A 21,785-nucleotide genomic window follows, 5' to 3' on the forward strand; every position below is an offset into this window, starting at 1 on the left:
TCATGTTATACTTGTTTTTGAGAGCCTGACACAAATCTCTTCACACATCTGTAGTTGTAAGAGGTAAATCTATATATTATCAAACTATGTGTGTATGTCTCTAATACAAGGTAACAACGAAAGTGCAGCATGTCAGTGTTATTGTTTTGCCTTTTAGCACATTTAAAAGCATTCACAGTCACCTAGCTGCCGTCAGAGAAACTGACATCATACAGCACCTGAGAACAGAGTCGACAGGAAATGAGGGGGGTAGGTGGGAAATAAGCGTTTTTTACGCCGAGCCAGCAACTAAGGCTATATCACGGCAAGGCAGCCAGCCCTGTAAACAGATGTCACTTGCAGAGAAAGATCAGCATGCCCGAGAAAGAGCTGAACCCAGGACAGCTAACCTTCAGTGAATTGGTGACAGGCGTTAACCGTTACACCACCGGACCGCCGATAGGAAATGAGGAATATATCTCCTATTTGCACATTTTTATTCTATTAAATGCTAGCAATATTACTGATATAAAATGGGTTTATTTCCATTTTTGCGAGCGGAGTCCACGTTTCACATCCGTACAGCAGAATCGGTACTAAAAGGATGTGTACAGATTGTACTTGGTAGTGAACTTTATCTTATGGCTATGCCAGATCCTGGTCTAACCCTTGCCGTTGTTGCTGTTGCGAGCCTTGGAGAGGGTGGCTCCCATGTACCTGAAGTTGCTTACTTCTTCGAGCTGTGCCCGTTCTTACAGATCTCTTCTTTTCCGCTGCCATAAGTGCCATTGATCATAACTGTGCTCTTTTCAGTGCTGGTCTCCATTACATATGCATTTGAATTGTCTGTCAGGCTGTTGGTGAGGTCTTACAGTTTTTTTGTGAGTGCCTGCGATCTATATCGATTACAAAGCGTAGGGAACAACAACGAATAAACTATACAGCGTAACAAGTAAGGGGAAGCTACTTCACCAAAAACAGTAGTTAAGCGGTTTGTACGTTTATCTCCCTTGAGCTCTTTCTTGGTATTGTGGTAACATTAATATAAACACTTGTGTGCGTGTGTGTCATAGTTTGGCATTTTGTATAGTTATTTCCCTTGTATAATATACTCCTCTGTATCCTGGTACCTAGCCCTGGAATAGAAAGGAAGACCGTTGTGTTTTGTTGGCTAGAAACCCACAATGTAGAAACAAACAATCGCACGCTACAGAAATGCTGATAAAAGCAATAAAAAGAATTAAACCTCGTATGATGAGGACGGAGGCAGTTACGCCCACCTGAACATCACTAGAAAATCCCCTTCACTCCTCGGAAGGGAAATATCCCCCTCCATCTCTCCCGAGAAAGAAGACCCCACGAACAACTCCGCAACAGTACGTGTTACTCGGGATACACAAGTGGTCAACATCAAGAGGAAGTACGTGTACGATCATCACAGACACGTCTGTTAGGGTGGGAGCCGGTCAGCGCTTTGATCACCAGAGAGAGGTTCTTCAGGTATGCAAAGACCACCATTTTAGTCATGATGTGCTCACCGAACAAGCCACACCAACCCTACAGCAACGATTCGTGGACCTGTGTCTAGATAATGGACTGGTGACTGGTGGCACCAGCTTCGAACATGACCATACACAAACTAACATGGATATCGCTGGGAGGGAGAATCGGTAACCAAATGGACCATGTAGCCGTCAACCAGAAAAAAGAGGTCCAAGAGACACTAAACTACTGACATCGGTTAGTTGCTCTGTGTGGAACACATATAAAGGGAAACTAGTTTACACAACCTGGGGTTTGGTGTTTTTGTAGTTATCTCCCTTGACTGATTTACCTCCTTGCCCTGAGGCAATAAGTTTAAGTCTTTTAAAAAAGAGCACGCAAAGGCAAAGCACATAGCAATCATATTACTTGCTGCATCTATAAACTTAAATTATCTCCCAAAAGCCATACTGTGTGATGAAAGTTACAAATATCGGACCCTTGCGATGGCTGTGGAGTTACTTTCAGTATTCGTAAGGCCTATGAAAAATCGTGCGATTATTCTTGTGTGCGTGCGCGCGCGTTATACAGCTGAAATCTCCATTAATGCCTTTCTTATGTAGCGCCTAGAAAGTCTCTTTTTTGTTGTGGGTTGCGATACTATGCACTTGTTACGCGAATATCACCAATGTGTTTGTGTGCATGTGTGTTGAAGTTTCAGTCTCGTTTATTCCTGTTTCTTTTCTATCCACATGTTTTGATTTCAAATAATACTCATAATTAGAATCCGGACTTACTATTTTAAATGTTAATCAACTGAAACCTTTGTATACTTTTAAAGAGACTTAAATGAATAAATATGAAACCAGTCCAGTTTGTTCCAACAGAGACGAAGAACAATAATTTGGTCGCCACGAGTTCGTTCAAAGGAATGTCAAGCTGTCGATTAATCTTTCTATCCACTTCGTCTGCTCTTCGGCATAACCGTCACATCTGCAGCTGCAATCGTAAAACGAAGTCATTACAGGGAAGAGGAGGAAAAGTAGACGGCTTCCGAATCGTTCTGGCGAACAAAGCCGAGATAAAAATCTTGACCATTTTCCACAAAACGGAAATGAGACAGAAAAGCGACCCCCCAACCCTACAGTAGCCAGCTTTTGTTTTGACCATTGTCCGACAGTGAATGACCACAGTCCGTGTTTTCTTTTCCCTCTCCCCTCGCCTGTGAACGATCGTTAAAAAACAAGCTGACCGTGGGGCGAATGAGGTCCCATCTGCCAAGGTCAGGAGAAAAGGTCAAATACTTCAGGCGCCCTGACACGGGCAAGGGCCAGGGAGAGGGGCACGCTGGTCAGCCTGCACAGTCTTGCCGGAAATTACATTCGTTAGGAAAAGAAAAAAAAAAAGTCCGTCCACCCACCATCCCATCCAGCCTCTCCACCACCCGCACGCCTCATTGTTGTATGGGGCGTGCAGTGTAGGGCGTGGCCTGTCCACTTAGCCCCTCCCACTTTCCTTTTACTCCTTTTTATCCTCCCACTACCCCTCTCAGTGTCCATCTCCAAACATCCTGTCTGGTATAGGTTCAGAATGAACTTTGTCTCTTTTTCATCACCTTAGCATGTTGGTTCGACTGGAGGCTACACAGTTTGAATATCATGTCTGTCGTCTTGCTCGCCGCGTTTCCATCTCTAACGGTCTCATCGCCCCCAAGTATTTTTTTCTGTTGGCAGCGGGCGGTTAGGTGAAGCGAGGGCTTGCGACATCGCACTCGCCAACTTCTAGATTGTCTCTTGTCCGTCATCATGTCATCCTGTCAATTCGATATGATTTCCTTGAGCTCCTCTCCCTGGTCCGAGCACAAGACTTGCGGCTGTGGGAAGCCGATCCCCCCAAAACCAATCCTCGCTGTAGGAGGAAGCGGGCATGACTGTCACGTGACACGCCACAAAATTCCAGACGAGTACTGTCCAGCAAGGCATGTTAGAAGGCTTGAAAGGGATGATGGGGTGGAAGGCAAACACCACAAAAATGCTCGGTCTGAAAAACCTCAAAAGATGGATAATCTAACCCTGATACGTGTGGCAGAGGACAGACCACGAAGGAACGCCGTACAGATGTGTCGTTTCCCACCCCACCCCATCATCTTTAGAGACAGGATGGCGGGCCGGCTGAAATGGACTACGTGTAGGAAGCCAAACTCACGGTTGAAGCATAACACTGGCATTGAACTTTTTCAACTTAATGGCCTAAGAAGAGTTGTGGGGGATGTTTTTGTTGTGTGGTTGATTGTCGGTTCATTTGTAGTCTTCCGTTCACAGAGCTCGACTTCCCACGGGAAATGCGTTCAACAAATTTTTATTATTATTATAGGACAAATATAATGAAAGGTAAAAGTAAACGATAAGATAAAATTAGTGATCGGTCAGATGACATTTTTTTAAACAGCACCCATCCATTAAAAAAATTGAACTGTAATGCCAACAGCAGAAGAAAAGAAATGCTGAACCCCACTCACGGTATTGTTGTCCGCCTGAGGCGATGCACACCAGCGGCCATCAGGCAGAGTGTGGCGCCCTCACCTTAGGTGAGTCAGTTAAGTCACGGACACCTTACCTGTCTGCCATCTGTTAGGCGAGGTCTTCGCAGTCGAAAACGTGTTGTGGTAGCCGAGGGGGTACTCCTGAGCTGTGCTCACTCAGCTGTGGTGCTTCTATCTCTCCGTCTGATGCTCTTTCGTTGTTCAGCAACTTTTGGGTTCAGGTTGAGGTCAGCTGGAAATTTCACAACACTTGTTATGCGGCCCTATACGTGTTTAGGAATCAGTGGATATTCACAGCTTCCCGAGCTCCACCCTTTGCCTCCCTCCACCTCCACCCCACACCTTGCAGCTACAATAGTTGTCGCTTCTCATCTGACATGGTTGTCATGGGAGGCGGTAACAGTTTGCTACCTGCCTAAGAGAAGAGAGTGTTATTAGATATCTACTTACATGAGCATTTGATGGATACCTTAAAAACGGTGTTGCCCCTGTTTGTGTATGTAAAGCTTTTTGAGCCTGTCTTAGAGGTGGTGGAGGAAGGCGCTGTATAACCGAGCAGCATTTATTTTTGTTGTTTCACGCTTTGTGTTTTCTTTTTTTTAAATACAGGTGTCATCTAAAACACCTGGCAATAACCGGTGCAGGATGTTTGCAACTGGACTGTCTCCACGTAAACTCCACCCACTGCTGAGATACTTGCCAGGCGGAGGATAAGGACGCGAGGTGCATGCCGGGGTGGGGTGGAAAGGGGGTAACATGGAGCCCAAGCGTGAGATGGACTGAGGAATCCACTGGCCGCTATTTCACCCCACCAGACCCCAGCCACATCAGCGGTAACTAGTACAAGAGAGGAGGGATGGAGGGGGAAGACAGAGAGAGAGGAGCAGGGGTGGGATGGGGAACGAAGAAAGACGCTCAGAAATCAAGGTAGTCCATCGCAATCCAACCTCACCCCAACACCAACAAAAAAAAACAAAAAACAATTGCTGTCCTTTTCACTGTTTCACTTCTTACTAAGAACGAAATATTTGTCTGTTTGGCACCGAGAGATGCACGTTCTTACTGTCTTGACTGCAAAATCTCGTTCCTGTTGGTTTGTTTCTTGAAGAACACTAGCCTGGGGCAGGAATGGAACTGAACAATCCGACCACCGCACGAGTCGATTGAAACCACAGTCCAACTAACCAATAGTCGGTTAGGAACTTAGGACCAGGAAGTGCACTAATAATAAACTAGCAGCGGAGCTCTTGCTACCGTCCCAGTGGTGCTGCGCTGCATGCACTTAGGGCACCTCGACGGTCAGCGTTGTGCTGGGTTGGATTAGCTGCAGCTTTTCGAAAATATTTGTCTCTTGTCGTGAAAGTTCGAACTTTCTGCCGTCTGTCTTTATGTTTAAGGAATATTGCACCCCACGTGACTGAGAGTAGCCAGTAATTCGTGATAAGAGCTCTTCTTTTGTCTGTTGGCATCCAGTCCGCCTGATATGTTATAGTAAATTAAAAACAAAGAGCAGAAACAGCGATGTAGTTCCGGGAGGTGATAGAGCCCTCACTTACTTCGTAGCCATTTTTTTGTGAGGGTAATGTCTATATCATCTCCCTTGCTGTTTCCAGCTCTACCCGTCCCCACATTCTGTGAACATTTTGTTAAGTGCAAAAAATACTAGAATGGGGTTGGGGGAGGGGTCACTCTAGTAGTTGGACGTTGGAAATTTGCGCTTCAAATTCTTAGAAATTTCAAAGCCATGCTACATCGAACACAAAGAACCGTGGAAACGAACTTTTTGTTCTCTTTTGTCACTCTCTCCAAACTCTGTCCAAACCGCCGCGAGACCTGCACGCTCTGTGGTTCAGCCGACTGCGGCAGGTCACGGTGGGCAGGCACTAAGGTACTTTTTTTTTTTTAATGCTGGCAGTCGGAAGAAACTGTCTACACCAGCAGGGAGTCGGACGAGAAAGTCCGAGATGAAGACGATAAAAGCAACAGACGAAAGTCTGACCTAGGTCGCCATCTGTTTCTGGTGACTCTCTGACCCTTGTGCTGACCTGTACATCCAGACAGACAAAGTAGATGTTTCATGCGTTCTCACTAGCGCAGTGAAGAGGATGCAACACGTGATTGCAGATTAGCAATTCATTTCACTTCATCTGCAGAGTGTAAGGGGTGAGGTTGGGGAAGGGTGAGGAAGACATAAGCTAGAGAAATCAGAAGTAAATAAAAGACCAGTGAGAAGTCCTGCCAGGCTAATGTTCACCATGCTCTCTGCGAGATTCTTTCTTACATGGTGGGACTTATTCTTTAAGAGCATTATAACTGTCGCCTGCTGTTGGTGTTATAATCGTTGGCCGGACATCAGTCGAGCTGACGTGGAACTATTTCGCGGAACTGTATGTAAATGTGCTCTGTGCATGAAGTTTAGGCCACGGCTTGACTTTAAGCTAATTAGCGCATGTGAATTGGATTCATCCTGCCTGTACTGACGATAAATGGAGAGATACTTCACACACTTATAATTGTATAATAAGATAGGGGCTCCGAGTCTACACTATGTGTGTCACCTGGCCTGTTGACAGACCTAGTTCTGCGTCTTCGTGTTCAGACACATGCACTTGATGAAGTCTGGTTGACTGTGACCTGACCCCACCACACACCCTGCTTGTCGACAGTATGTGAAGAGATGGGTACCACTGAGGCAGACATGAAAGAACAGAAAAAAGTGTGTTATTATGCCATCTCTCTATTAACAAAGCCTTTCAAACAGTTTTTATCATTTTTATTTTAAGTCTGATTTGCTTAAAATAGTCCAGAACAACTGCGACACTACAACTCAAATGGCAGGTGAACGCTTGTGTTGCAGTATTCCTGAGTTGTACTCCAGAGGTGAAGACTGGCCCCGGGGGACAGGGCACGTGAGTTAAAGGCTATTCTCACGCTGCAATGTTCGGCACTTAGCGGGGTTAGCAGCCCCTGCAAGGCCTTAGCGAGTTGTGCACAAGTATTACAGAATAAATGCACGTTCCTTACAGCTTTAGTCTGAACTAAGAAACGATGAACTCTCTACAAACTACCTTCTGTAACCACTCAGAAAAACAATGAGCTAAAGAGCAAGAACTTGCTGACAAAACCATCTTGACTCTTAAAATAATTACAAAGACTACGATACAATGCTGTGTTTGAGTGTAGATATTTTACATTATAATTCACATATTAAAAATTATATATCAAAACATACTTACTAAGAGGATTTCTTCAATAGCAAGGGATTCCAAGATACTGCCGAACACAACACAAAGCGAGCGGAAGTTGCCTGTCAATAACTTACTCTTCCATGCCGCTGACAAGAGTTGTCGTCCCACTACCGTGAGTTGGCAGTCCAGGTTATTTATAGTCTCTGCGCTGACGTCATACCGAGAAGTGTCCTGCAAGGATCTCGTTTCCCTAGTTGACTTTGGACACACGCCCCCGACACTTACAACAAGTTCGCCATTTGTCACTCACTATCTAACCAGCACGTAGCCAACAGCAACAAGAGAGGTGTTACTCGTTCCCCGCCACCCAGCAGGTGGGCCTTGGCTTAGTGTAATCTGCTGTCTACCCCGATATACACCTCCACGCTGACCCACTTCCTTACATAACGGGTCTCGGACTCAACCAACGGCCCTACACACTGGGGAGATTGTTACTTCCCTTTCCAGGTTATTACACGACAGCTTTCTGGCAAATACATTTATTATTAATACCTTAATTATCTGATTTCAGTATGTTCACATTTCTTTTCTTCCTGAATAACCATCGTCTTTGAAGGAATATTTGCAAACACAGTGTATTTGATAACAAAATAATAAAATCTGAAGTGTATATGTGTGTGTGCATGCGTATGTAAGTGAGAGAGATGTCTGTGTGTGTGTGTCCGTCCTCGTGGTCAATAAAAACTAGGTCAGCACTTTCAGTTGAGGGTTACGAGAGATTGAGGCAAGATGACCGCTAGTACGTCACGTAGTGTCATGTAACCGGATCATTCTAGTCAGCGCTTGTTGACACTTGACACCGTAACCCCAGCAAAGCTGACGCAAGTGACCCCAATGCACTCTGACCGGACTGGTGACGGGACATCCCATAATTGTGACAGCAGAGTGAACAGGTTCTGGGGTGGGTGGGGGTAAAACTGTCATGCCACGTGTAACACGTGTAACTCTTGTGACGTGGAATAGAACGATCTACTGTACATCAAGCGGGGACAACTCCCCTTTCTTACGATTTCTTTGTGTTAGTGGTGCGTGCATGCTTAGGTGTTTGTGTGTTTGCGTATGTGTGTGTGAGAGAGAGGGGAAAGAGAGAGCTTGTGTGTAAGGGTGAGTATACGTTGTTAAGAAGTGTGTATATATACATAGCAGTGCTGTAGTGGCGCTGTAAGACTAATTAGTGACTGTCACGAAAGCCGTGGTCCTCATTAACAAATTCTACTCGTGCAGCGTCGCTTGGTGAAATCAACTTCTATAATTATTTTTAAATTTATAAATTTTGCATCATCAGACATGTTAGAGAGCCATGATGGCGCGAATCATACAATGAATCTCATCAAAAGGTCGTGACTGGTCCAGTCAGAGGGAACCCATGAACCTCCGTTTGCCCTCCGTTAGAGAAAGAGACGAGTACAAATGAAGAGCATTTGTGACACCATGAAAACAGTATGACTTCAGATCACATTAATTTTTTTCAGGAATATGTTAACAAATACTGTGTGTGTGCGAGTTGTAGAAATTTTTATATGTGAAAAGTTTCAGTGCAACCCGAATGTTCAAAACTTCGACATCAAAAGTGACCCACCTTCGAGCAGCTATTTTCTTTATTTCGGCGATTACCCTTTTAACGCATTCAAACACACAAACCATGTAAACAACAACACATAAATCCGGTATTATGATATGCCTCTCCTGAAACTTTTATTCCTCCATTAATGTAGTTTCGGGTTCAGCAAAGCAAAAATAAAGATGTTGTAATCAATCGTGTATACCAAAGGCAAACTTTTGTCACAGTGTCATATATGTGTATATGAAAAAGTAAATATATCTAGGTGTATAAATAATAGTCTATGAAATCGTCTTTGAAGCGGGCAGAGATGGGGGAGGGAAGAGTGACAGGAGATTACACAGGGGACCGTACTGCTGGAGGGGACAGTATTCTAGAACAATCTGTGACATAATTGCCTCTCCTTCGCACACAACACACCCTTCTGATTATGTCACAACCTTTAACCTTGGTCATCGCCAGTGTCTACGGCAGTTATGTAACATAAGTAAGGCCAGAGGGCAACCCAGCTGGACGAAGAGTGCATGCGTGTGTGCGTGTGGGCCCTGGAGTGGTCAGAAGCACCATAATGTTTATCTCACCCCACGGCTGATGTTGACCGCGGGGTTTTGATCCCGTCCCGTCTGTGGCCTTGACTATTCCACGCCTAGAACATTCCACCAACGGTCGGAATAGTCTGGGAAATGGATGTGCATGTCTTGAAGGTCAGCTCCTAGAAAGTGATTTCATTTGTATGTTAGAAGCTGGATAATTCAATGATTTTGTTCTACATTATTTTTTACGGTAAAAATAATTTTGTTTTTGTTTAAAATGTGTGTGGCTCAGTAAGGATATACTGTGTGGTTTTGTACACATTACAGCCTCGTTCCAGTAGTTAGCAGTCGTGATCGAACCAAGTAAAGGTTTTCGGAAAACCAGAATAGTCTCTTTAGTTACTAATTCGGACGCAGCTAGTCGCTGTCTTAGTCCAGAGACTAACGGGACCTCCGTGTGCCTGAGCAATGCAACCGGACCCAGGTACCTGCAACAGCTGCTGCAGCTGTCTAACCATTACTCTTCCTTGAGCAGTCTTATTGTCTCATTTCTCAGACAATGATATCAAGTCAATGTATGGTCGGTGGGGAGTACAAGCGATAATGAAACAAGTGCTAGACAAACAGCCCCCCTCTCTCCCCACCACCTCCCTGAGGGTATCACTTGCACACTGTGTAAAGATGGCGCAACACGAGAGTCCCGCACTCTTCGGACAGAAAGTTCAAGGTCCTGTCTCCTGACACAGGTCATGGATTAGGAGGTCAAAGGTTGGCGATACGTAGCTTGAGGGACAGGCTAGTGCATGGGGTGACTCGACCGCAGTTATTGCCTATTGTTGAACAAGAAAACTCTCAATGCAAGGAAAGGTCAGGCAGACTTTGTCAGTATTTCGTAACGGACCCTTGATAACTAGACTTCCTAAACGGAAACTAAAAAAAAAAAATTCTGTTGATCTGAAAGATCAACATGAATGGTTTGCGGTTTTGTTTTTGTTTGTTTTTTTGTTTTTTTTGCAGCGGTAAATATAGGCAATATAAACATGACATAAATTTCAGCTTCCAAATCCCATCCGTTATTTATCCGCTAGCAAAGTACGCGATTCGCACCTGCGATCACGGACCTTCATATGAAGGTCCGTGCCTGCGATCAAGGAGCGCCGCTAACTGTGTACTACGTCACGCTAGAAGTGTATTACGTCACGTTGGTACACCATTCACAACATTGCCAGCTGTCAACACTAATCACAGCGACAGTTCTTGTTATTCGGACTTTGACAGTCTGTATTTCTCATGCTGAAGTAGCAGTTTCTCAGAACCACGAGAAATGCTATCAGGGTCTGAATAATCCGCTCTTTCTTTCTCTCTGATTTGTGTTGACTGTAGACAAGGTGTGTCCACGTGACATACTACGCTGTAACTGCGCTCGTTGACTGAGGTGCGATAATCGGAATGGATAATTAACGGACGGGATTTGGAGGCTGCATTTTATATCGCCTGTGTCTACCGATCTCTGAAAACCGGAACCGTTCAGGTTGGTCCTTAAGAATTAAAAATAAATTATTATTTCCAGGTTCTCGCAATTTCATTGTGAACTATTGTGGCAGTGAACTGAGCTACCTCCCATGTTTACGTAACCCTTCAGGCTTATTTACTATCGTCTATGGACTGACCACGTAGCTTGACTGACCCCACTGGGTCAGGTCTGGGTCAGGACTGGGTCATCGCCAGAGGGACCAAGGGAAGGGGGTACCTGGGAGTTGCGTGTCTGAATGGTGACGTGTAACAGCAACGTTAGTTCATTCGCAGCTACAACTTACTTCACGACCCGATACCTATCCGTGTGTAAGCATCGGCCATTTCGCTGTCCGGAAAACGTCGTGTCGGTGGTTGATTGGTCAGATATTTTTAACAAGGGTGGAGGAAAAGCTATTGGGTATGTGTAGTTGACCCTTCCCCTCCCTCCTCTTGCTGAAAATAATCTCCACGCACATGCAACCAGCAAAGAGCTTTCGTCTGCTACGTAGTGGTGGTTGTGACCTTTGCCACCATTCATACAGTCGTAATATAGTCCCGCTGGCGGTGGATGTCTAACCGCGCAAACAACATGCGATAGCCTCCTCCTTCTCATCATCATGATGCCCTCCCATCTCTCTCCTCCCCTCAATAACTAACGAGGGTGGAAGCCTAACCCCATGACTTTAAAAGCGTAACCCCTTGACGTAAAGGTCGGAAGGTGGCGAGGGGGCTGATATACCCCTCCCTCACCTCCGGGCTCCTTTGTGTTGTGGGTGTGGGGGAGGGAGGAAGGTGACCTTCGCCACAACCATCTACTGTCAAGACCTATATTATAACTAAAATCAACCGAAGAAAGGATGTTGTGTGTGGTACTGATATTAAAACTCTTTTCCTCCGAATTGTTCGTGGTAGTGTGAAGGCGTCGCAATCTCCGGTGTGAATCATTGTAATTTTTTTAAAAGACCTATACAGCTCGTGGTTTGGAAGAAAAACTTAATAAATAAAATAGTTTAGGCATTTCTGAACACAATTATCTCCCTCACATGACGAAGGAAGTACGTTTGAGCGGAAGTCGCGCCGATATTGTACAGTGTACACTGTCCCTTCCCATTGGATACAGGGCGAGCAAGAATATATTTCAATCCGCAACGATCGCGAACATCTTGCATCTGAAACGTCGAAGAACGACAGAAAGAACATCCCAGAAGATATTCTGCTTCAGATGAAGGATAATTTCGGGCCAGGCCATGACTGAAATGTGTGTTAAAAATATAAAAAAAAATTCAAAACTCCACTTCTTATACACAATTCTGGTTGGTTTATCATAAAGTAAGGTCTCGAAGAAAGATTCAGGTAAGACTGTTCCACTTCTACACCTTTTGATCGGTCATTATCATTTTGAATTGTTCTTCTATCTTGTTTAGTTATTTTTAAATGATTTTGTGAAAACGGGGTAAATTCATGTTCACCGCCTGTGGGCAACTGCAGGTAAATCTCGCCGAAGACATTGCTACTTGCGGATTGATTTGATTGACATGGTGGGTGTTGGCCGATAGCTGGCGAGTGGGAGGAGCTTAAATCTCACTGTCCACTGTTCGGTGGAGGGCGGCCTCAAGATGTTGCGGAGCGGAGGTAGTATTGGTGCTACCCTCACCTGTGTCGGCAGGACAGCGATGTGGCCAATCACAGGTCGCAGTGACATTTGTAGACCCGCCTATTTTCTCCCTCTCTCAGTCACGCATGCGTAAACACACCTATATAAGTCACCGGAACAAGTTAATCCAGTAAATATTAAAGCTTCATCTCCTTACAAATATTTCTTCCATGCAAACCAGAAATTATTATCTCAATTTACTTTTTTTTTTTTTTTTTGCCCCATCACGACCTTTCCGTACATACATATCTGACTTAGTTTTTACTACTTCGTCACTTTGGTGCTGCTATCAACACACACACACACATTGTATATTATTATTGTACTCATTATTTTTACCATTCCCGTCCTTAGAGTTGGTTGTTTTGGATACCACAAACTGCGAGCTTCATTCAGGCTTGTTTGTAACATAATAATTATCATCACGAATATTTGCTGTTTGATCATGGATATGCCTCCTCCTAAAAGTGATTTCGCACTCTGAGGTTCAAAAGGGTAGGGGGCGAAACCGAAGGACACTGACGGCCACCCTGCGAACAGGTGCCCCATACAGGGGAACCCCGGGACTGGGCTCGAACCCACGGCCTTTCAGTCGCGAACACCGCCCCGAATACACTTCCCTGCCTGACGGTAACGTGGTTCGTTTCCTGTGATAGTTCTCATTATCTAACGGACTTTAATTTCCATAATTTATCCTAATTTCTGCCGAGGCGTCTTGAGCCTTGTAACACTGACTCATTTTATGAAATCTCTCTAATCCCCTTTACGAATAATGTTTCATGCTCATTTCTCCGTTTGACTATTGCAGACGTGGTTGACATCATTTTAATTCAAATTGTTCTGGAAGATTCAGGAGTTTGGTACACAAACTGAAAATTACAACATTTAAAAAGAAAAATACTTAATTCTAAATTCACTTACACAAGCTCTTTTGGGAGCAATGAGTGCAATTTCTGCATGAAAGTCACTACAGACTGTGGGATTTTTGTTGTTGTGAAAGTACATTTTTGAAATACATTATTTTTATTTTCACCTCTCCCCACTTAAATTTTGTGCCACTTTTGGCCCAGTCTGTTGGTCTGCAAAGGCACAGGTAAGTTTCGGAACATTGCCGTAAGAAGAAATAGTCATCATGATGTTTCCAGTCACAACTCTTTGCCAAACGGCAGAGTTCACAAGTTCACCTCTGAGAAATCGTCTTTCCGTTCCACACATCGCCCATCGGCACGAAGTTCGAATCTCGCTCTCACCAGCTTCGATCTTTGCATAGCTCACCTACCTAATTACCTCGTAAAGACACCAGCTCCGATTAGTCGGGTGGTAATTATCAGCGGAAACACACCACTTGGGCTGCCCGGGGAGATTTACACAACGTGTGTAACGAGTGGCGGCCGCCATGCTAAGACGGACCGTTGAGACCATAATCTTGATACACATTGCAAGTCACAACGGAAGGTGGACGGAGCGCCACCTAGCTACAGCGCGACATCCATACATGGTCCTGTCAAACCCGCCATAGTTGCTGATGCTCACCCCTTCAATTTTACCGTTAGGAACCAGCTGACCAACCAAGCATCCCGGAAGACTTTGCTGCAGTCGACGAAGCCCGAGCTCTTTCAAAAGGGAGATTTCCCCCCGGTGTTGGGGGGAGGAAAGGGTAGGGGTGGGGTAGTAAGGGGTCTCTCGGTGTTGAGTAAGGGCGAGAGAGCCTACCGCAGCCGAGCGTGAGCTGACGGGCCTATTTGTACCCAGTGGTCACTTCCATCCCCGCCATTAATGACCGACAGAGGTCTCGTGCTAGCATCTCGTGCTTACTATTTATTTTCCTTCTTCTCTTATCTTGGAGGGGGGTTGGCGAGGTATCATCGACAGACCACTCTGCTGGTCACCTTCATGTGATCTTCAAGCTTTTTTTTTTTTTTCAGAAACCAGAGCGGTTCTTAGAAAAGTGATCTCGAGCTCGCTGGAGGGCTTAAAACGTTTTCCGAGGCAATCTGTTAAATCACTCTTGACCATTGTAACAGAGAACTGAAATGAATCTGGTTTACCCGGATTCAAAGTTTTTATGGTTAAGGATTTGGACTTCCTGTTGTAACGAAAAGTGTGTGCTGAAACTGTCCCCATGTGTTGGATTAAGCTGTTCGAGATCTTTTATGATCACGGAATAAGACTTGACCACTTAGACCTTCCTCGACATTCTTGACGTTTCGCTTCAGTGGGAGTTGCATTCACAGGACTTTACTACAGGTTTTGAACTTCGAACTCTGTAAGTAAAGCAGTTCTGCCTAAATCATTTTTTTTTTTTTTTTTGCAATCACATTTTAATTCAATAGACAAGTGTTGCAGCATGAAGCAACGAATAAGAGCTATTACTGTTCTGGACCTATGAGTATTTAGTCTCATGTTTACTTAAAAAATACTTTTGTTTTTCGATACAACGACGACGATCAGTTATATAAAGTCTTTGCTTACACTTCTAAAATGTTGAATTTCGAAAATTGCTGCTATCCCCTTGTATACCCCTAGTTATTTGGTCCCGTGCTGCCGGTATGCATGGTGACTGATAAAATTAGTCAAAGACTTTGCATATATCAAAAAGAATGTTCTCCTCCGTCTTTGTCAAACCTTACCCACTTTAGAGCTATCTACCCACGATTTAAGCGCGTTTAGTGTCTTCCTGTCACTCTCGGGAAACAATGGTGGAAGTAAAATATTCTTATATGAAAAAGAAAGTATCATTCCCGTACATATGAATTTTTAGACTCCCCATTGCCCCCGGCTCTCATGGAATCGCAGTGAGATTTGGCAGTCACGTTTGCAAGAAAGACATAATAAATTTATGACATATTTATTTGTATTGCTTATCCTGCCTTGCTTTGCGAGGTGTAAAATAATATTTAATATCTTAAAAGGAATGTGCTTTGTCTATCTGCATTTCTGCATGTGCCGGTGTAGCAAGACAGGACTTCTTACCTAGACTCGAACACCCAGCGAGGTAGGCGTCTTGTTGTAAGGACAGAACCGAACTCTCAGTGAGAACCAATGGTCTGTGCATACTACAAAATTAAATTTAACAGTTGAGAAACACAGGAAACCTTTTGATCATAGTTGAGAAACACAGGAAACTTTTATGATCAAATTATTACATCTTTCAAAGAGATGTGGATAGTGTACTATTTTCGTTTGATATCACTGCGCGAGTGGGTGTTTGATCGTCTGCTAAAGAGTAACTACTAAACAAATTTAAATAAAAATAACACGATAAAGCTAAACACATACAATTTACGCATTATTCTTGGTTTTGATAAAAAAAAAAAAAAAGAAAATGACTGCTAATCCATGCAGCAACACTAGAAGACCCAGCGTCTGCATTCCTCGCTGGGAGTTTGCTACACCTGAAGTTTTCGTTGTGTGTAGCTTTGACCTTTAAGGTATGCCAATGACCCCACCGATGTCATCAAAAGCCACATCAACCAGGCCAGGCATGCTTTCAGCCTACGCCCCATCTGGAACTCCCGAGCATCATCCTTCCGCAGTAAGACCCACATCTTCAGCACCAATGTAAAAATACTCTTACTGTATGGTTCTGAAATCTGGAGACTGACAAATACCATCAACAACAAGTTCTAGACCTTTACCAACCAATATCTACGCCATATTCTGGGAAAAAGATGGCCTGAAAAGATTTCCAACAGCAGCCTGTGGAAAAGAACCAACCAGAATGCCACTAGCGAAGATATCAAAAAGTACAAACGGGGGTGGATAGGACACACCCTGGGCAAACCAGCTGACATCATAGCCAAGCAGGCTCTTGACTGGAATCCCCAGGGGAAGAAGAGAGTTGGGAGACCAAAGCAGACTTGCAAAAAAAAAAAAAAAAAAAAAAAAAAAAAAATCAGTAGAGAGCGAGGCAACGGACGTGGGAACCACATGGGCCCAACTTATTGGAGGAGGGGTTGGGGTTGCCCAAAACCGGGTCCACTGGCGAGGTGTTTTTGCAGCCCTATGCTCCTCAAAAGACCAACAAGGAATAAAGTGAATATGCCACCATCACCTGGCCGGCTGGCATCAGTATCCAAGATGTGTGGAAATCAAATGAAAACAGAAATATCGCGATATGGCTATTGTAGTAATAGGTTGGTGACTCGGGACACTGTGAATGACTAGATGTTACATTATGAGATTGAGACATAATACAAAATACGGAAAGGTTACATTTTCACAATAAGAGCATTCACATTAGTGTCTGAGAAAATAATTGTGTAAGTTAAAATTTGTGTATACAAAATAGTACACAAACATCTGAAGTTTTTCCATCCACACCCCTCGTGGGCTTTCATGGTCATCATCCTCTCTTGGTCCACTTTCTTTGTCAAGATGGACAAATCACACATTTGAAATTCAAATGTATCTTGACCTCTCTCACAGCAGCCCTCCAACGTTCTTACAGTTCTTTAAGTCCTCTTTTATTTCCATCTCTGATTTTAAGTTTTTTCTTTTGTTTTATTTATTTTTTTCTTCTTACATTCGCTGTCGTGTACCATTTTTCTGCCGTAGAATAAACCAGGGCTGCTGTTATTTCGAGCTATTATTATTTCCGTCAGAAGCTCAGCGAAGTGTGGAAAGTGAAACAGCTCAGAAGGACTTAGCAGCTGAGGAACTGGTCTGCACGATGCTTGCTAAGGAAGTATTTTTTTTTATGTAAACACTTCTAATGCAAGTATCGATGACAAAGTCAGATGGATCCCCATTAACTGTCGTCCATGGAGTCGTGTAATGAGTTTTAGTTATGTACATCCTCTCAGATCTCAAGTAAGTCGGAAAAGGCTCGAACGCTGCGAAGGGTTTAAACAAGTGAAACACTTGGACAGAAGAGCTTTATTCCAACCTTAATCGTGTGATTTTTGCACGACGAAGATCTGTAAACAAGCGAACCGGGGTCGTGCTGCAGGGTTAAAACCTGAAACCTAGTTGAGGGGAGAAAGGGGAACTCAATGCAATGAAACTTCCTCGCCTGCCAAGCCCCTCGGTGCTGGTAAGAAGATTATGGGTGGAAGTGTTCCCGAAACTGTATCGCCTGGCCAATCGAATCTTATTTAAACTAAATGACGGACTATCCACAGTTTTCACCTTTGAAGGCTTGTGGGACAGGGTCAAGGATAAAATTCGCCGGTTTGGGGGTCGTTATACTTGTGTGGCTGAGTCTGAATTAAGTCCCTTTGTGTTGTTTCTGTTGACTTTCTTTTCCTTTTTGTTCTCTTTCAGTTTTGCTCTTAAGCAACATTTTTTATAGATTAACAATAAAGGACAGCACATTTCTCTACGTAACAGCAAGTTCAAAGTAGAAAAGAAATCCAAAAATAAAGAAAGCTGGTGCTGAAAAGAGACATTTCTTTTGTGTGTGTTTGAAGGGAGATAGTGGGCAGAGGTGTCGAATTTACTTAATAGAATCCAAAGCAACACTGCAGCTGTTTTTTTCCATATTTTAAACTGTTGATATTCATTTTTTTTCTCTCCTATTTATTGATTTTTTTTTTTTTTACTTTGCAGACTTTACTAAGATGACAGAGACTGCCCTGGACCTGAGCATCACACCTTCTGCAGATCGTCATCCTCTGCCCGCCGGCACAGACTCTGGTCGTGTCTCTGTGGACTCCGCCGCCTCCGACAGTCTTCACGGCCACCACCTGGCCGTTAGCAAGAACAAGGCCGAGAGGGTCTCCCCACCTCACATGTCACCTCCGGTCTTCAGTTCTGGTTCCTTGCCTTTCCCGGGTGGTGACTCACTTCCCCTCGACGTGGACCTAAACGGCAAGGAAGCGAGCGACAGTCGGCCGGATCTGATGAAAGGTTTATCGGACCGCGTCGCCCCCATCCGACCGTTCAATATGTATGCTATGGAGTCCTTCTACAACCCTCTTCTCGGCGGGGGCATGGGCGGCCTGCATCCTTCCGTTAGGATGTCGCTCATATACGACTCTCCCCCTTCAAGCATGGGGGTCAGCTCGGGCCTCGGCAGTCGTGGGTTGATGCCCCTGACGTCCCATCTGCAACAGCAGCAGCAGCGGAAGAGACGTCATGAACACAGAGACAAAGATCGTGAGACCGCCTCCTCATCCTCTTCTATGCCGTTATCATCATCATCATCCCCGTCCGAGACGAGTGCCTGCACTTTGGCCACCTCCAGCAATGACAACGAGAACGAGGCGGACCCCAAAAAGATCCCCAAGATCGTGCCAGACGAGAAGAAGGATGATGCTTACTGGGAACGCCGGCGCAAGAACAACGAAGCCGCCAAAAGGTCACGTGATGCTCGCAGACAGAAGGAGGAGGAGATCGCACTGCGGGCCGCGACTCTCGAGCAGGAGAACTTCAAGCTGCGGGCACAGGTGGCCGTCTTGAAGTCAGAACTGGCGCGACTCCATTACATGCTGTACAACAAATTGTGAGGATTGCAAGGCAGCCTGTCCTGTAAATATCTACACACAGACAGAGAACAACCTTCACTGTATTGGTAACAGGTGCTAACCGTTGTGCCATCAGACATCCCTTCAGTATTTTCTCATCTGTTGGGTCTTTGGGGGACGATCGGCTCTGAGCTTGTTATTGCTTGCACCAGCCGAGCTATGGTTCGTATTGTTCTTTCGTTGGTTGCAGAATGATGATTTTTGACATTTATGTATATAGTTGTGTGTGTGTGTGTGTGAAGCCTAGAGGCATGCTTGTACAAAGCTTCCGGTTTAGTCACATTTTTGTTTAGGCTCGCCAAGACTAACAGCAGAGAACTCATCAAGAGGCTAAGCGTTGGACTTGCAGACAAATATATATATAAAACAGATAATAATGCAAGAACTGTGGCCTACACTTGCAGCAATTGATCAAACATAAAACTTTCTACTGGAATACAAGTAGTGTCATTATTTGAGTAAGAGGTGCTTGTATTTCTTGATTTCTAAGTTGTAGTGCCTTATTATTTGATGACTGCCATTGTCCATGAAATTGTACTGTAACATTGTAACACATCAGAGAGAATCACCAGAGCAACACACACACACACGCGATGACCATACTCGGTCTTTGAACACAAAACAACGATTGTCTGAGGCTGTCCACATCATGTCATCAAGTTGCTCAGGAACTTACTACATGAAACAGATAAGTATATTCATACAAAAATGTCCCAACACACAGTTCTTTAGGGAAGATGGTGAAAACAATCTAAGAGTTGTCTGTAACCATTCTCGCAGTTCGGCGTCTGACTAGCGTAGGGTTGTCACTCTTCGCATCTCCAGTCAGTTGGAATACGAACCACACTTGTAATCCACTTTGCTTCCCCGAGGATGACGTCACGAGGCCGACGGTTCCCCTAGCCCAGGCGCCGCTGGGTGTCGGACCGAAGGCTGGCGAGGAATGGTTTGGGGAGGTGACTCCTCCTCCTTCAAAGGGGCTCCACCTTCTGTCGATTTTTTATTAATTGTCGTCAGCATTTACATTATTTTGCTTATAATCAAATCAGACTTCTGCTTGTGGAATTCGTTATCTATGCTGTTAGATGACTGTACAAAATTGTGTGCATTGTTACTTTAAAAAATATTAGATTGCTTTTGTTTGTTTGTTTGTTTGTTTGTTTGTTTGTTTGTTTGTTTGTTTGTTTGTTTGTTTCGCGCCTTTTGTTGCACTGAACGTTTTCGCGCCTTGGTGTTGATCGCATGTCCAACATTATTATCTTCAGTTCAAAGTTTAATTCTCAGGGATGATGCCTGTGTATAAATGTGTACTTGAGAACCCTTGCATGTAACAAGTTCTCCTTTGTTATTGTTGTTTTATTTTTACACACTACTCCCAAAAGGTATCTGAACAGATAGCAAATAATCAAAAATTCACACAAGTATTGTCGTTGCACTGACAGACAAAAGAGTGTGGGTCCGCAGTTTGTTTCACACATTCAGTGCTTCTTTCTTGCACAAAGTCACTGATGATAAGACCATTAACGATAAAAAGTAGAAATTAATAATAAGTATTTTCCAAACGAGTTTATCACAGACGTCTCCCTGGGGGCTTGTTTGTTCTAGCCCCACTTTCACCCCATTTAAATATCCATTCTTGATAAACAACCAGTGAACAGTGTTCACACCAGAGAGGGTAGATATAGAAATATCCACCTTCTCTGTTCACACTACCAATAACTTTCATATGCCTCATGTACACTTTGTGCAATAAAAGGTTCAGGTTCTTTTTTTTTCCTTTAGTTTTTGTGGTTTTTATGAACTGTGCTTGCATTAAGAGAAAAAAATGTATACAGCAGGTTTTTGTCCGAAATATTTTCCTACTGTCATAGATCTCTTTTTGAAAATTGGTAATGTATGTTTATTAAAACTGTCAATATCTTCAGCTACCTCATTAGTGTACAAGTTATTTTTTAATGAAATAATTTTTACTTTGCGGGAAACATAGTTATCCTCAGTATTTTTTGCGTGTTTAATTTTTGGCTGACCATAACATAGCTCTGTAGTATACCGGTGTTTTTAGTTTTAGATGAAGGGACGACCTCAACACTTGTTGGCCGTACTTGTTCAAGTCTCGGACTAAAAGATCTTCGATTAGAGAGTTTATTTATATTATAGTTATGAAATTAGTTTTACACGCTGCATGTTACAATCTGTTATAAATCATTTTATCACGAGTATTGTTTCTTTTATCATCTGTATTACTTTTTATGGTCTTGTTCATTTTACATTTTCGCATTGAGCGCATCTTTGTGATGTGGATACTAGCGCGCTACAAAACTACATCATCATCAAAACTACAAGATTTAATTATCAATTGCAAGTTATAAAGGAGTTAACCTTTATTATGCCATTATTATATATTTTGTCTCTCTCTGGTAGTTTGTCTTTGCCTGACTCCTACAATTGCTTAAAGTGTCAAGTTTCTAAAGACTTATTTCAACGCCTGCTTCTCGAAAAGAGAATGTCAAAAGAAAAAGTCTTTTCGGTTACAGAAGGCAGGACTGTTGCTTAGATATCAGTCATTTTTGTCATCTGTGTCATTTCTTGCCTTTTTCTAGCTGTGTGCCCTGCTTCTCACTTGTATGTACGGGTTGGTGTGCTTCTGATGATGTGTGTTCTATGTGAATGAATGGACTACTTTTTTAACCCACCCATCTTTCTGTTTGCTTTAAATGTACCTCCGTCTCTGAATTGTCAAAGGTGCTATTATGAAAACTATGCAAAACAATCTTTTGTGATGTTACTATGTTGTCAGCTTGCAC

General features: G+C 43.7%; 1 protein-coding gene across 1 annotated transcript; it reads left to right on the plus strand.

Annotated features, from left to right (window-relative positions):
• The first annotated feature begins 17,530 nt into the window (after positions 1-17,530).
• On the plus strand, positions 17,531-21,249 carry LOC112570894 (D site-binding protein-like). Its single transcript, XM_025249604.1, has 2 exons — positions 17,531-17,549; positions 18,065-21,249. Exon 2 carries the CDS (start codon positions 18,076-18,078, stop codon positions 18,961-18,963), a length of 888 nt encoding a protein of 295 aa, XP_025105389.1. The 5' UTR covers positions 17,531-17,549; positions 18,065-18,075; the 3' UTR covers positions 18,964-21,249.
• Positions 21,250-21,785: the final 536 nt, after the last annotated feature.

The sequence above is a fragment of the Pomacea canaliculata genome, linkage group LG8 (genome assembly GCF_003073045.1).
Source record: "Pomacea canaliculata isolate SZHN2017 linkage group LG8, ASM307304v1, whole genome shotgun sequence".
In the NCBI taxonomy this organism is placed as follows: Eukaryota; Metazoa; Mollusca; class Gastropoda; order Architaenioglossa; family Ampullariidae; genus Pomacea; species Pomacea canaliculata.